The sequence below is a fragment of the Mastigoproctus giganteus genome, chromosome 12 (genome assembly GCF_048544385.1).
Source record: "Mastigoproctus giganteus isolate SK-2022 chromosome 12, ASM4854438v1, whole genome shotgun sequence".
Classification (NCBI taxonomy): domain Eukaryota; kingdom Metazoa; phylum Arthropoda; class Arachnida; order Uropygi; family Thelyphonidae; genus Mastigoproctus; species Mastigoproctus giganteus.
In genome coordinates this window covers 53136567-53152759 of record NC_143586.1, presented here as the reverse complement: position 1 = coordinate 53152759, position 16193 = coordinate 53136567, and the positions used below count along the sequence as shown (strand labels likewise).

The 16193-nt window shown below is 37.1% G+C and overlaps 1 protein-coding gene across 1 annotated transcript in view; it reads left to right on the top strand.

Moving 5' to 3' along the window:
- The window catches only part of LOC150077062 (solute carrier family 12 member 8), a 179950-nt gene that overhangs the window by 49065 nt on the left and 114692 nt on the right, over positions 1–16193 (top strand). Inside the window, exon 4 of the mRNA XM_090386023.1 lies at positions 6439–6630. Coding sequence (XP_090242149.1) covers positions 6439–6630 — 192 coding nt within the window. The remainder of the gene's footprint in view (positions 1–6438; positions 6631–16193) is intronic.

Below are 16193 nucleotides of genomic sequence, written 5' to 3'. Positions count from 1 at the left end.
ATCTTTTCTGACGAATCAAAATTCAACCTGCATTGGCTCGGATGGGCAGCGATATGTCAGAAGACGAAAATCGGAGACATACTATCCTGACTGAATAACACAGACTATAAAGTTCCCCGCCAGTCAGATGGTCTGGGGATGCATAACAAGCAAAGGGGTGGGGAGAATTAAGTTTATTAATGGAACGGTGTATACAGAAAACTACACTGCTATCTTGGAGGAGTGCCTGAAACCTGTTATTAGGGATCACCACACAATGTCGAAACTGCATTTTTCAATGGGACTCAGCACCTTGCCACACAGCAAAATTGGTAAGTTTTATGCTATTTAGATTTAATGATGAGTTTGTCTTCATGTCTCACAAGGCTTAAAACATACTTACACCTCATTTTTCTCCCTTAAGGTGCAGTCATACCTCAGAAATGCTGGCATTACTACGTTGGACTGGCCTGGCAAGAGTCAGATTTGAAACCTATTGAAAATTGATAGTACATAATGTTGTCTAAAATTGCTCAGAAGAAGCCAACAAGTATTCAGCTGCAGGGGAGCATTGTAAGAGTGTATCACGAAATTGAGCAGCTGTTTATCCAGAAGTTGATTAACTCTGTGCCAGTTCGTTGCAAGGCTGTAATTAGCATTAGTAAAGGCACATGATGCAAGAAAGGAAGCATATATAGCATCAGCCAGAAAAATAAAAACCCCTTCTCATTTCACCCACCCACTTGCTCCAAATGTTTGTCCAATTCTGTCTTGAATCTATTTAAGCTATCAACTTCTACAATTACAGATGGAAGTTAGTTCCAGTAATCGAAGACCCGTTGGCTAAAGGCAAACATCTGCACATCTATTCTTTAACTGTCTTTCCTCAATTTGAATTTATGCCCTCTCGGGCGATTATTCTGAGCAAGAGGAAGAATCCCATCGGCAATGAGCATGCTGAAACCATTCAAGGCTTGATACACCTCGATCAGATCACCTCATAGGTGCCTAGTCTCCAGCTGCTGCAGCTTGCAGAACTTAAGCCTTTCTTTGTGAGTGCACCCCTTTGTTCCTCTCACCAATCTTGTTGCCCTTCTCTGTACTCATTCTAGCAACTCTACATCCTTCCTAAAATGACACCTCCAGACCTGCATGCAATACTCAAGGTGTGGTCTGACCATTGCTTTATACAAAGGGATAATCACCTCTTTATCCCTGCTAGAAAAATTCCTATATACCATTGACAAGACACCATGAGCTACTCTTGCATTCTGTCTGCACTGCTCAGAAAACTTCATATCTGCCTGCACAGTAACCCCCAGGTCCTTTTCATTCTCTATCACTGTCAGCGTAGTACCACACAGTTGATACTTTACTCTGGGGTTACTGCTTTCCATATGCAGTTTAACATTTGTCAATGTTAAACTTCAGTTGCCACCTCTCAGCCCATCTGCTCAACTTTTCAAGATCCTGTTGCAGTGGTGTACTGTTATTACTATTATTAACAACCCTGCCAACCTTTGTATCGTCTGCAAACTTAGAAATTAAGCATCATGTACCATCATTAATATCATTAATAAAAACAAAAAAGAACAATGCACCCAACACTGAACTCTGGGGAACTCCACTAATAACATTAGTCCACGAAGAGCAGTGTCAATTGATTACCACTCTGTGTTCTCCCCCTCAACCATCCCTTTATCCATAGCAGCAATTTTCCTCCAGTGCCACACTGCTCCAATTTGTGTACCAGTCTTCCATGTGCAACAGTATCAAAAGCCTTTCTAAGATCCAAATATATGATATCAAAATTATTTTTTGCATCTAGTTCCTTTGTGACCACATCATAGTATCCAATCAAATTGATCAGACAAGACTTTTCCTTACCAAACCCATGCTGTGTCCGAGCTTTAACTGAATTCTTGTCTAGATGATCCTGTAGTGCTTCTTTAACCAGTGGCTACATTAAGTTCCCTGAAACAGAAGCTAAACTAACAGGTCTGTAATTACTTGTTGCCCTTTGATCCTCCTTTGTGAATTATTATAATAATTACAGACCTGTTAGTTTAACTTCTGTTCCAGGGAAATTAATGGAGCCACTGTTTAAAGAAGCACTGAAGGATCATCTAGACAAGAATTCAGTTTGGGGTGACATTTACACATCTACAGTCCATGAGTACCTCCCCTTAGTTCAAGAAAGCTCTCATAATTGTGGCTAAAGGTTTGCTTACTTCCTTTACTGCCTCCTTTAATATAACTGGATAGATCCCATCCACCCCAGGTGTCTTTCTTTAAAAATTTCTCCTCCACTTTTCTCTCAGTTTATAAAAATCATCCAGCTCACTGTTCAGAGTTTAATTCATCTCTGGCATTCCCCTTCCTGAATAACTCGATGTGCGATTTTAGATGCAAAATATTCATTTAGTTTGTTAGCTGGCTGAGGAGGATCATCAACAGTTGAACCATTGATATCAGGTGGACCAATCTGATTCATCCCCTTCCTTCTAGAGTTTACATAAGTAAAGAACTCTTTGCATCCTTTGCCTGCCTAATCTCCTTTGTGACTTGGTTACAGACCAGCTTATATCTATCATAGGCTTCCATGTCACCCATTAATTTATATTTATCCCATGCATTTTTCTTCTCTGCCATATGTCTCATTAGTTCATCTGACATCCATTTAGGCCTAAACCTTGAACAATATTTCTTAGTTGGTATGTAAAGCCTAGTAGCTTCCAAGATAAGTTCTTTGACTGCTTCCCATTTTGAATTTGCTGTTGGTAACATCATCAGTTGGTCGCACTGTATAGAATTTAAATACTGTCTCAGACCATCGTAGTCGCCTTTACAAAAGCAAAAACCCTTCCCTTTACCCCTAATGGTAGTTACCTCTTTAAGTAAATCCCACTTCAGCACACTATGATCACTGCCACCTAGTGGTTCCTTTATCTGCAGATTCTTAATGCATGAAGAATCACTACTGATAATCAGATCAAGAGCATTACTTCCTCTAGTTTCCTCATGAACTTGCTGCTGTAGAAAACAATCATCCAATAAATCCACAAAAGCCTTGCTAGTGGGTGAGTGACCAACCCACAAATTCCAGTCAATATCTGGGAAATTAAAATCTCCCATTATAAGACACTCTGATTTACTGGCTCACTCTATTTCTCTGTACACTTGTTTATTAGACTCATCACAGTTATTAGGCCTATAACACACTCCTACTCTCAATTTTGCTTTCCCAGTGCTTATGTCACACCAAACTGACTCGTCACTGCACTGTCCAGCCATGTCGACTGGTCATACTTCCCTGGATTTTATGTGTTTCTTAACTAATAGCAAAATCCATCCTTTCTATGCTTCCTGTACAATGGTACTCCTCAAATTCAAGTTCTGCATTCCTTATATCTGTGTGACACCACATCTCTGATATCCCAACAATATATGCCTTTGATGTTTTGACCAACAGCTAATTGCTGCTTGAGGGGTGCCTCCGTAGCCAGGTGGGAAGGAGCAGCAGTACGTAGCACACGCTTCTTGATTAGACTGGGGTTCAAGCCCGTCACCACCAAATACGGAGGATGTGGAAAGGTCAGGGAATGACCACCACATATCCCTGAGCAATATGGCCTTAGTTGCTAATGCTCCTAAAAACCAAACAACAAACAAACAAACAAGCAAGTTGAGGAGGAACAACAAAATATTGAGGACTTATTTTGCTGATTTACAGTACATAATACTATCATGTTAACTTGTCATTTCAGTTTGTAAACATAAATGCAATAAAATGTATGTTTGGTTGTCATGATTGCCATTTGCATGATTTCTCATATTTCCATTAATTGCACTTTTTCCCTTTGTTAAGACATTTATGGCAATTAGGTATATCAGGGAGTCTTTTTATTGGATTTCATTCACATAGATATATATCCCATCTAACAAATGCATTTTGATCATTCCTTCAACCCACAATGTAGCGCAAAGCACATTATTTGCAAAATTTACAAGCGATGCAGTTTTTTTTGTCCACCACTGTAACTTCTTACCTTCTACTAAGCAGAACAAACAACACCATAATAACAAAACTGTGTGATGTCAGTTTCAAGTAGAGCTATAGAGATTAAAGCATAGATATAGATATTGTGCATGACGATCTAGTGCTAGTATATGAAATAATGGGAGGAAGGCAGCTGTAGGGTGACAGAAGGGGGGAAAGAGATATATATATATATATATATATATATATAGAGAGAGAGAGAGAGAGAGAGACCTAAAGCATTCTTTCAATCTAAGTGGTATTACTTTGCTTTGAAAGCAACACTTAGCTATTCTTGATAAGATTTACTAGGCCAGTCATAACAAACCAATGGCACGCGTCCCTTTTTGTATGTGTGCCATTGGTTTGTTATCACTGTTTACGCATAAGAAAGTATATCAGCACGTGATCACTCATAATTTATATTATTAAAAAATCTTTTTTTTTTTTTATATATGAAGAAATTTGTTTTATGGTCTATCAGCCACATATAGCAGTGAAAATCATAAGTGACACTGCTTCCAAGGATTCACCAAATGATGTATTTACTGCCCATGGGAGTAGTTCTGTACTAGGTAATGTTGTTAATAAAAATATAAAAGCAGTTGTTAGGATTATATACTGTGTTGGGTGTGCATTTTAATTGTGGTAACATATTGCACATATGTGTGTTGTGTGCACATGCACACACACTCACATTTACTTTCTGATAGCAGTATTTATCTAGCCAGTCACAAAAGAAATGCATGCAAAATAGGAATAGCATAAAAATGTGCCGTGTAAGCACCACATATATTGGTATGAGTGTGAGCTGTATAAGTTGCAGTATAGTTTTATTGAGTTTTAAATAGGTTTAACTGTTGGATATCGTATCAGTCATATGTTGTGCTGCTGCAATAAATAATAGTCTGTCATAATATCATAACTCATATTGTCAAAAGTTGTAGGTGGTAGATGACTTTCATCAACCAGTGAAATACCACCGCTTTGCTTATTGGAGGCTTGAAGTGGTGAAACTCATGTTTAGTCTCTAGAGCAAAGTTTCCGGCATCCCCCTCCCCCCATACTTCTCCTTCAACCCATGCATGGTACTAAGTACTATAGGTTTTGATACCTTTCGTGTTTGGGGTTTTCATAAAAAAAAAACAAAAAAAACAAAAAAAAAACAAAGGTAATACATCTGGTCCAATAGACCAAAACACTTAAGATATTGGTTATATTATCCTTCAGTCATCTCTACAAGCAGTTTATACAAGTATATATAAGTTTAAGATTATTGTTAACCAATACACACAGTGTAATATGCAGTCTTTAAGAACCATGGGATTTTTTAATTTTGATTTGAACAAAGGAGAAAACTGAAGTGGATGGTTGTTTATTTGGATGTGTTATTGTACCGTATAAATTTTATCAATAATTATGTTAGGTTCACTTTCACACAATAGTTCTATCCAGTGTATCAAAGCAAAATTTGGCTAAGTTTGAACTGACTTGTATTTCTAAAATTTGTTTAAAAATAAATAGAGATACTTTAGAAAGCAGCAGTTTGCACTTTACTTACTTACTAATGTATAGTAAGTGTACTATTGGGGGTATATCTTCTGTATGTATTACATGATAAAATGGTAGGTTTGAAAGATCTAACCTGGTCTGAAATAATTACTTGTCATATATAGCAGCACAGAAAATTTACATGCTTTTGTCTGGCAGGTTTCAGTTAATGAAGTTTTACTCAGGTCTTCTAAACTGATTTGCATTGGCATTCAAATTTATTTTGTGAAATGGCAAACAATTTCAGTGAGCAATAGGAGCCATTTTAAATAATTTAAAGTAAAATTTAATATACAGGCTAAGTCATTAAGGCTGGAAATTTACAAAAAAACTTACTGAAAAGTACTTTTAATGTTTCATGCATTTGTAGGTTTTAGATTAATGTCATTGCTGAATTCATGGAGATTAAAACCCATTCCCATTATTAGCATTATAGTATTTGTAGATATGTGTTTGGGCATAATTTTGGTATAACTTTCTGTATTGCATTATGCAACCTGCACAATAGCATGTTGGAGGTGGCAGATAAATTGCAAATGTGACATATTTTGTAATTCACCATTCTATAAATAAAGTAAGAAATTTATTTCAGTGTTGTGCAAATTCTCCTTACTTAACATAATGCTATTACTATTTAATGGAATATTATAAGACCCTGCTAGATTATTATTGAACACCACACACAATAAATAAGAGAGGAAATTTAAACTGTAATCATTTTCTATTAAGGTAGCAAAATATATTGATATGTAAATTTTATGTTATTCTTTAAAACCCGATACAGTTCCATAAAATATGAATTGCATGTGCAATAACAGAAGTTTTACGGCTAGTAATTAATTTTAAAAAATCTATTTCATCTTTTATAGGGAAATGCAGGAATAATTCAATCGGTTCTTATTGTAATGACAACAGTTATTATATGCACTGTGGCAGCATTGGCTGGTATTTGTATTTGTGAAAGATGTCATGTGGAAACTGGAGGAATTCATTTCTTACTTTCACATGTGCTTGGTGCTAGAACTGGTGGAGCTGTGAGTCTAGTATACTGTTTTGGTCAGGTTTGTACATGGAACGCAATTATCAAGTGATGATCTTATTTATTTTAAAGAGTTACTTGTCCTTTTTTTTTTTTTAATAGAAAAGTTAGCAGGATCTGTGTAAATATTGTCTCTTTAACATGGCAGTTATTAAAAAATTTGTCCATAAATTGTTGGAAAACATTGAGATTAGAGTAGGATGCATGTGAATTTCATGAACTTGTGCCCATAAATTTTATGTAAATTGTGTAGTAATAAAATTTTCATCTTCATTAGCTCTTTTGCAAACCATTTAGGTACAGTGCTCTATTATAGTTGGGCACCATAATCATTACTAATAGCCTGCACTCAACTGTACGTGAGCCATAAATTTAATGGGTCACGTACTATGATCATATATAGTTGAGCTAATAAAATGCTAGAGAAAATACCACATGCTTCTGAAGCATGTTACTTTGGAGATGAGTTTAAACAATTGATGATGGATCACACAAGTTGCAGTTTTATTCTCCAAAAATGTTTTATCATGTGAGAGCATCAAAAGTAGACAAATTGTGAATCTGATGTTGAAGATTCCGAAAATTTCATCATCTGATGAAATGGAGTTTAGCAGTGATGAGGAACTCCAACAGGCAGAATTGATTAACAAGTACAGGTCACTGTTGAAAAAAAGCCGTGAAATAGGGTTGAATTTGAAAGTGTTTGCAATTTTGCCCAGACACGATAGGAGGGAGTATATGATGAGAGCCTTGTCGATCAATTCGGCCCTGGAAAGATTGTGCAAGGCTCAAGGGGTAGAATTTTTTTCAGCCCGGACTGTAATTGTTAAAAGGAGAATTGCTTCTACAAGGATGGGATACACTTAAATAGAAAGGGTGCAAGAATATTTGCTGATGCTATCAAGGCAGTGTTAGGTGGGTCGGAAAACTGCTAGCTTGGGAGGAGACAAAGACGAATAGATTAACAGTAGCCACTGGCAGAGGTGAAAGAGATTCTTGCACTGCTTCTATTGGAATGAGCAGCAGCCTGAAAAACAAGATGCAGGATATTTCAGAGACTGCTAGGAGTCATTGCGGTACAAGTAAACACATGGGTTGTGTTAGGGTAGCTAAGAATAGAAATAGGTGCATGTATACTCGCGTGTACACCAATGCTAGGAGTGTAGTAAATAAATTTGATGAATTTGAGGTATTGCTCAAAACATCAAAGGCAGATATTGTTGGGATATCAGAGACGTGGTGTCACACAGATATAAGGAATGCAGAACTGGAATTTGGGGAGTACAAAGTCTACAGAAAGGATAGAGTGAATAGGAAGGGAGGATGGCTTATGCTATTAGTTAAGAAATACATAAAATCCAAGGAAGTGAAGCCAGTGGACATTGCTGGACAGAGCAGTGTCGAGTCAGTTTGGTGTGACATAAGCATTGGGAGATCAAAATTGAGAGTAGGAGTGTGCTATAGGCCTAATGACTCTGATGAGTATAATAAGAAACTGTACAGGGAAATAGAGTGGGCCAGTAAATCAGAGAGTCTTATAATGGGAGATTTTAATTTCCCAGATATTGACTGGAATTTGGGGGCTGGTCACTCACACACTAGCAAGGCTTTTGTCGATTTGTTGGATGATTGTTTTCTACATCAGCATGTTCGGGAGGTAACTAGAGGGAGGAATACTCTTGATTTGATTATCAGCAGTGATTCTTCATGCATTAAGAATCTGCAGATAAATGAACCACTAGGTGGCAGTGATCACAGTGTGCTGAAGTGGGATTTACTCAGAGGTAACTACCATTAGGGGTAAAGGGAAGGGTTATTGCTTTCGTAAAGGCGACTACGATGGACTGAGACAGTATTTAAATTATTTATAGTGGGACCAACTGATGATGTTACCAACAGCAAATGCGGGGCGCCTCCGTAGCCAGGTGGGAAGGAGCAGCAGTGCGTAGCATACGCTTCTTGATTAGACCGGGGTTCAAGCCCGTCACCACCAAATATGGAAGATGTGGAAAGGTCAGGGAATGACCACCGCATATCCCGGAGCAATATGGCCTTAGTTGCTAATGCTCCTAAAAACCAAATAACAATAACAATAACCAACAGCAAATGCAAAATGAGAAGCATTCAAAGAACTTATCTTGGAAGCTACTAGGCTTTACATACCAACTAAGAAATATTGTTCAAGGTTTAGGCCTAAATGGATGTCGGATGAACTGATGAGGCATATGGCAGAGAAGAAACATGCATGGAATACATACAAATTAACACATGACACAGAAGCCTATGATAGATACAAGTTGATCTGTAACCAAGTTACAAAGGAGGTTAGGCAGGCGAAGGCAGATTACGAGAAATCTTTGGCAAGGGATGCAAAGAAAAACAGCAAAGAGTTCTTTACTTATGTAAACTCTAGGAGGAAGGGGATGAATCAGATTGGTCCACTTGATATTGATGGGTCAACTGTTGATGATCCTGCTCAGGTAGCTAACAAACTAAATGAATATTTTGCATCGACATTCACACATGAGGAGTTATTTAGCGAGGGGAAAGCCAGAGGTGTATTGAACTCTAGCAGTAAGCTAGAGAATCTTGTAATAACTGAGAGTAAAGTGGAGGAGAAATTGTTGAAGATAAACACAAGAAAGGCACCCGGGGTGGATGGGATCTATCCAGTTATATTAAAGGAGGCAGCAGAGGAAGTAAGCAAACCCTTAGCCATAATTATGAGAGCTTCCTTGGACTCAGGGGAGGTACCCACAGACTGGAGATGTGCAAATGTGACCCCAATTCACAAAGGAGGATCAAAGGTTGACACAATTAATTATAGACCTGTGAGTTTAACTTCTGTTCCAAGAAAATTAATGGAGGCACTAGTTAAAGAAGCACTGCAGGATCATTTAGACAAGACTTCAGTTATAGCTCGGACACAGCACGGTTTTGTTAAGGGGAAGTCTTGCCTGACCAATTTGATTGGATACTATGATGCAGTCACAAAGGAACTGGATGCAGGGAATAACTTTGATATTATATACTTGGATCTTAGAAAGGCTTTTGATACTGTTGCAATGGAAGACTGCTACACAAATTGGAGCAGTGTGACATTGGAGGCAAATTGCTGCTGTGGATAAAGGGGTGGCTGAGGGGGAGAAGACAGAGAGTGGTAATCAATGGACACTGCTCGTCGTGGACTAATGTTATTAGTGGAGTCCCTCAAGGCTCAGTGTTGGGTCCATTATTGTTTTCTGTATTCATAAATGATATTGATTATGGTATATCAAGCTTAATGTCGAAGTTTGCACACGATACAAAGGTTGGCAGGGTTGTCAAGGACACTACTGACACTGTGCTGCTGCAACAGGATCTGGAAAGGTTGAGCAGATGGGCTGAGAGGTGGCAAATGAAGTTTAACATTGACAAATGTAAAGTACTACACATGGGAAACAGCAACCCCAGAGCAACGTATCAATTCTGTGGTACTACACTGACAGTGGTAGAGAATGAAAGGGACCTGGGGGTGGATGTGCAGGCAGATATGAAGTTCTCTGAGCAGTGCAGATGGGCTGCAAGAGTAGCTCATGGTGTATTGTCAATGATATATAGGAATTTTTCTAGCAGGGATAAGGAGGTGATTATTCCTTTGTATAAGGGAATGGTCAGGCCATACCTAGAGTACTGTATACAGGTCTGGAGGCCTCATTTCAAGAAGGATGTAGAGCTGCTGGAACGAGTACAGAGAAGGGCAAGAAGATTAGTGAATGGAACAAAGGGGTGCTCTTACGAAGAAAGGCTTAAGTTTTGCAAATTACAGTGTCTGGAGACTAGGCACCAGCGAGGTGATCTGATAGAGGTGTACAAAGCCTTGAATGGTTTGAGCATGCTCAGTGCTGATGAGATTCTTCCTCTCGCTCAAAATAATCACCTGAGAGGGCATAAATTCAAATTGAGGAAAGATATATGTAGGATAGACGTCCTGAAATTTGCCTTTAGCCAACAGATGGTTGGTTGGTGGAACAGACTTCTATCCCTTTTCGTGGAAGTTGATAGCCTAAATAAGTTTAAGGCTCAGCTGGACAGGTATTTTGAACGAACAGAGGGGTGAAGTGGTTCCTTTTTTTTTTTTTTTTTTTTTTGGCTGATGCTGCATAAGCTTTCTTTCTTGCATCTAATACTAACGCTAACAGATTGAAGTAAGTTCTGATTCTGATGGGGAAATCAGACATAGACAGAAGAAATGCAAATAAATTCACAGATGTAAAGAAAACTCTGACATGGGGTGATGATGTCTTGTGCTTTTGAATATAAGGATTGCACAACTTGTTAGACTGCAGTAATCTGAAGGCAGAATGAGGAAAATGTGTGATATATCAGACATTGAAAAAGGTCTTATCATGGGTGCACGTTTAGCAGGAGCCATGATTCAAGAAATCAGCAGCCATGAGTAGTAATACAGATTTGTTATTTGTTGTTATTTGGTTTTTTTTTAGGAGCATTAGCAACTAAGGCCATATTGCTCCAGGATATGCGGTGGTCATTCCCTGACTTTTCCGCATCCTCTGTATTTGGTGGTGACGGGCTCGAACCCCGGTCTAATCAAGAAGGGTGTGCTAGGCACTGCTGCTGCTCCTTCCCACCTGGCTACGGAGGCGCCTAGTAATACAGAAAGACAAATGATACTGAAACTGAGGAATAGCAATGATGTAGTTATAAATAGCAGAGAGGACATAATTCAATTAGCAGAAGACTCCTATAGAGAATTATATAAGGAACGAGGGAATGATGCCAGCAGTGGGGAAGATGGATCACAAATTAGTAACACATACAACATACCCGATATTTTTCCCGATGAAGTAGAACATGCTTTGAAGAATCAGAAAGCCACAGGAGAAGATAAAGTTACTGTAGAGTTGTTAAAAATGGGAGGAAGAGACATGACACAAAAACTGGCAAGACTCTTCACAAAATGCATTAAAAAGGTATGACGCCTAAGGAATGGAATAATGCAGTCATAGTTTTGCTGCATAAGAAAGGAGATAAATCAGAAATTGGAAATTATAGACCAATTAGCTTGTTATCTCACATCTACAAGTTGTTCACAAGGGTTATTACTAACAGATTAGAAAGAATACTTGATGGAATCAACAAGCTGGCTTTAGGACAGGATTCTCAAATATGGATCACCTTCACGTAATGTCACAGCTAATAGAGAAGGCAAATGAATATAAAACACCATTATGCCTGGCATTTGTGGATTATGAAAAGGCATTTGACTCCATACAGCATAAGGCAATGTTTCGGGCGCTGGAAAGACAAGGCATAGATACCCCACATATTATGATTTTGAAGAAAATATATGAGAATTCTACCTCCTTTATTAGACTAGACAAAGACAGTAGCAAATTTAAAATTGAGAAAGAAGTTTGACAAGGAGACACAATATCTCCGAAGTTGTTTACTGCTGCTCTGGAGGAAGCTTTCAGAATATTACACTGGTCGCAGAAAGGAGTCAATGTGAATGGAGAGTACCTAAACCATTTACGATTTGGAGATGACATTGTGGTCATAAGCCACGATCCCAAAGAATTAGAGGAAAATCTTAATCAGTTATGCAGAGTTGGTAAGGATTTAGGACTAAAGATGAATATGGCTAAAACAAAAGTAATGATGAACAAGTGTGCCACAGAAAGGGATATAATGATTGAAGGAGCAGTAATTGAAAAGATGGAATCATATACTTATCTGGGACAAGTCATTAGCTGTAATAATGATAAATGGCTGGAAGTCAAGAGAAGAATAAATTTTGGATGGATAGCATTCAGGAAATATAGTCACTTACTGAGGAGCAATATCCCAATTTGTCTAAAACGTAAAATAATGAACCAATGTATACTCCCCACCATGACTTATGGAAGTGAAACTTGGTCACTCACCAAAAGAATGGAAGATAAGCTGAGAACTACACAGCGAAGAATGGAACGAATTATATTGGGAATCAGACTGTTAGATAAGAAGAGAAACACATGGATTAGACAGCAAACTCAAGTAAAGGACATTCTTATCAAAACTAAAGAACTAAAATGGTCTTGGGCAGGACACATAGCTTGAAGACATGGCTGACAGATGGACTAAGAAAATAACAGAATGGTACTCAAGAGAAGCTAGAAGAAAACCTGGAAGACAATGACGGAGATGCACAGATGAAATTCACAAGTTCATGGGTAGTAAATGGATGGCCATTGCACAAAACAGAAGGAACTGGAAAGTTGCTGGAGAGGCCTTCGTCCTACAGTGGATTTAAAATGGCTGATGATGATGATGAGTTGCCTACCCTATTCGGAAACCAATTTTTTCAGAGAAAAACAAAAAAAATCTGCTTGCAGTGGTGCTGAGAACAGTGATTGGACATTGTTTCTTCATGAAACAGTGGAAGAAAGGTCAAATGAATCGTGATATACTTTATTTTGCACTGATGGTAGGCAGAGAATGTGGCAAGATCTTCATGAAGTGATGGACCCTCTTGCCTTGTTAAGACAACCTAAGCATCTGGAGGTAGTATCATGGTATACGGGGAATATTTTTTTTTGGCACGAACTGGGTCTGTTGTTACTGGTGGAAGATTGAATGTCAACCAGGGGGTACCTGAATTTTGTATCAGATCTACTGCACCACCCTGCAATGTCACACTTTTATCCTGACAGTGAGGCTCACTTTACAGATGATGATGCAACAGCACATTATGAACAGAATCATGCAAGAATGGTTTGGAGAACATGACACAGATTTTGACCATCTTCCCTGGCCCCCACATCCACCTGATCTTAATCCTATTGAGAATATGTATGATATGCTGGAGAAAGCTATTCTGCAATGAAATCTTCTTCCTTCAACTTTGGCACACCTATGTGATATTTTGCTAGAAGAATGGTTACAAGTAGACCATAGGCGCACTATAGCCCCAGCAGCTTGTGCGCCATTAAACCCCCATCACAACAAGTAGACCTTATAGAATCCCATACACTTGGTGTCATTTGAAACAGTGGCAGCTGGCTTTGATACTGAATAAAGGTTTGTATTTTTTTGGCCATTGTGTGTAAAGTGTATGAGCAAAACTGTAAAGTGGTACAAAACATTTTTACATTTTGTGCATGATTGCTTACTGAATGCTCATGCCCTTTACCAAAAACACAGTGGGTAAAATTTTCTGTTGCAAAATTTCAATTCTCTAATATAACAAACTTTTAGATCACCATTCTTTTGGAAAGGGAAGAAACGGTGGCAAAAAAATCGAGTGAAAACTCTAAGGCTGATTGAATGTCATTGTCCATGTTTGCACACTTGTACTGTTACATGCTTGTGTACATAACAAAAGAAGGCAAAGAGAATCAAGGGATATGTATTCCAAATGTGATGTAAGATTTTGCATTGGTCCATGCTTTAGGTTGTATCACACTCTACAAAGCTTTTGTAGTTTGTTTCGAAGTTATTCTGATATTTCTGTACTATACTAGCAGCAAAGTATTTCTTAAGTTAAAATATGTTCCTCTTATGTATCATGTATAAAGATTAATTTTTGTAGCATTTTTTTTAAGTTTTCAGAAAAGTCAATTTTTTACAAAAATAACTCTGGGATTAGTAGTCGTGAAAGTGACTCAGTACTTAAAGGGTTAATTTGCATTGCTACATTTTTTATTAATATTTACATAGTCTACTTTATGTAAATATTATTAAAAAAGTTGCAGTCAGTTGATTACCTTGAAATGTATAAAAATTATAAGGATAACATTATCTGAACAGATATCTCTTTTTACATATGAAATATGTTTTAAGATAATCTTAGCATTTTATATATATATATATTATTTAATATAGTCTAAGTATTATATCTGTTTAAGTTGTTAGTAATGGAGGCTAAAGTTGTAAAATACAGAATCTACTTTGAGGTATAGTTATGGTGCAGACCGAGAACGACCTGTGCGATGCAACAACCTGGGAAACATACAATGGCCTATGCACGCACCAATGGTATACTGGAAAAAGGCATGTGCATAGGCCATTGTACGTTTCTCAGGTTGTTGCGTCACACAGGTCGTTCTCGGCCAGCACCATAACTATACCTCAAAGTAGATTCTGTATTTTACAACTTTAGCCTCCATTACTAACAACTTAAACAGATATAATACTTAGACTATATTAAATAATATACAGACGGATGTAATGTTTAATCTTATATAGATGGCATTAATCAGTTCTGGGCTAATTTAATTAATTTATTTATACTGATATACAGTGAAACTTCCCTTTAATGGACAGCCATGGGGAACGAGAATGTGCCCGTTAGAGAGAACTGTCCACTAACAAGAAGTCTGGGGAGAAAAAAAAAGAAAAAGAAAAATCGTTAAATGTTTAATGTACAATTAAATTAAAATATATACAGATTTTGAACAATATTTTTGTAAATAATATACAATTACATACACAAGAGATAAAGAAAAATTGTTAAACGTTTAATGTAAAATTAAATTAAATTATATACAGATTTTGCACTATATTTTTGTAAATTTTTGATTTGTATGAGCGCTTCTTCCATTTTCATTGGTGGTTTGTCGTTAATATGTTCTTCGACAGAATGACCTCCTTCCATTTCTTCATCCTCATGAGGAACTTCTTGAACAATATCAATGATAATGTCGTTGATATCTAGAGCACCATCTTCTGTAGTGAGGTTCAAGTCTATATCTTTGTAGCCAGGGTCACTTGTAGTGGAAGTATCGTACATTATCAATAGATGTTGAAGTTCTTGTTCTTCTTGGTGCTCCCTATTGCTGTTCACAACTTCAATTTTTGCATTTGAGAAGCCAGACTTTACAAAACAGTTCACGACAGTTTGTTTTCTAATTGCGTTTACTGAAGAGGAAATCCATTGAATCGCATCTAGGATGCTGAGTTTCTTTGCAAGGTCACTTGCACATGTTACATCGTTCATGTTTGCAATGAGATGTCTTAAAACACGTTTTCTGTAGTGAAGTTAAAAATTTTTTATTATCCCTTGATCCAAGGGCTGACACTCTGCAGATGTGTTTGGTGGCAGAAAAACGATTTGAATGATACAATTCAATGTGCGGGTGAGATGCAGCATTATCCATGAAAAGAATAATTTTTCTGTTTGTCTATTCTTTTTTTTTTCGTTTGTTTGTTTATTTGGGTTATTTTTATGTTAATTTTCGCTCTACAGTTTTTGCCATACTACTGGCTTATGTTTTGTTTTATTTTATTTAATTTAAAATATTGGATGTATTTCAGCTTCATATGGAGGAATTGCATGTTGCTGCCTCTAATGAATGCCTAATTATTTATTTATTCACTTTATTATAATTTAATTTATGTTAATATTTAATATAATTCAATGATAGTATATATATATATATATATATATATATATATATATATATATATATATATATATATATATATGCTGAGAGAAATATAAATTAATCCATTTGTCCATTTTAGCACAACTGTGGTTGTGAGATTGTTTAAAAAAATTAATCTCACTATTTGGAATTTGTAATATTTTTATTTTGTTGTTTA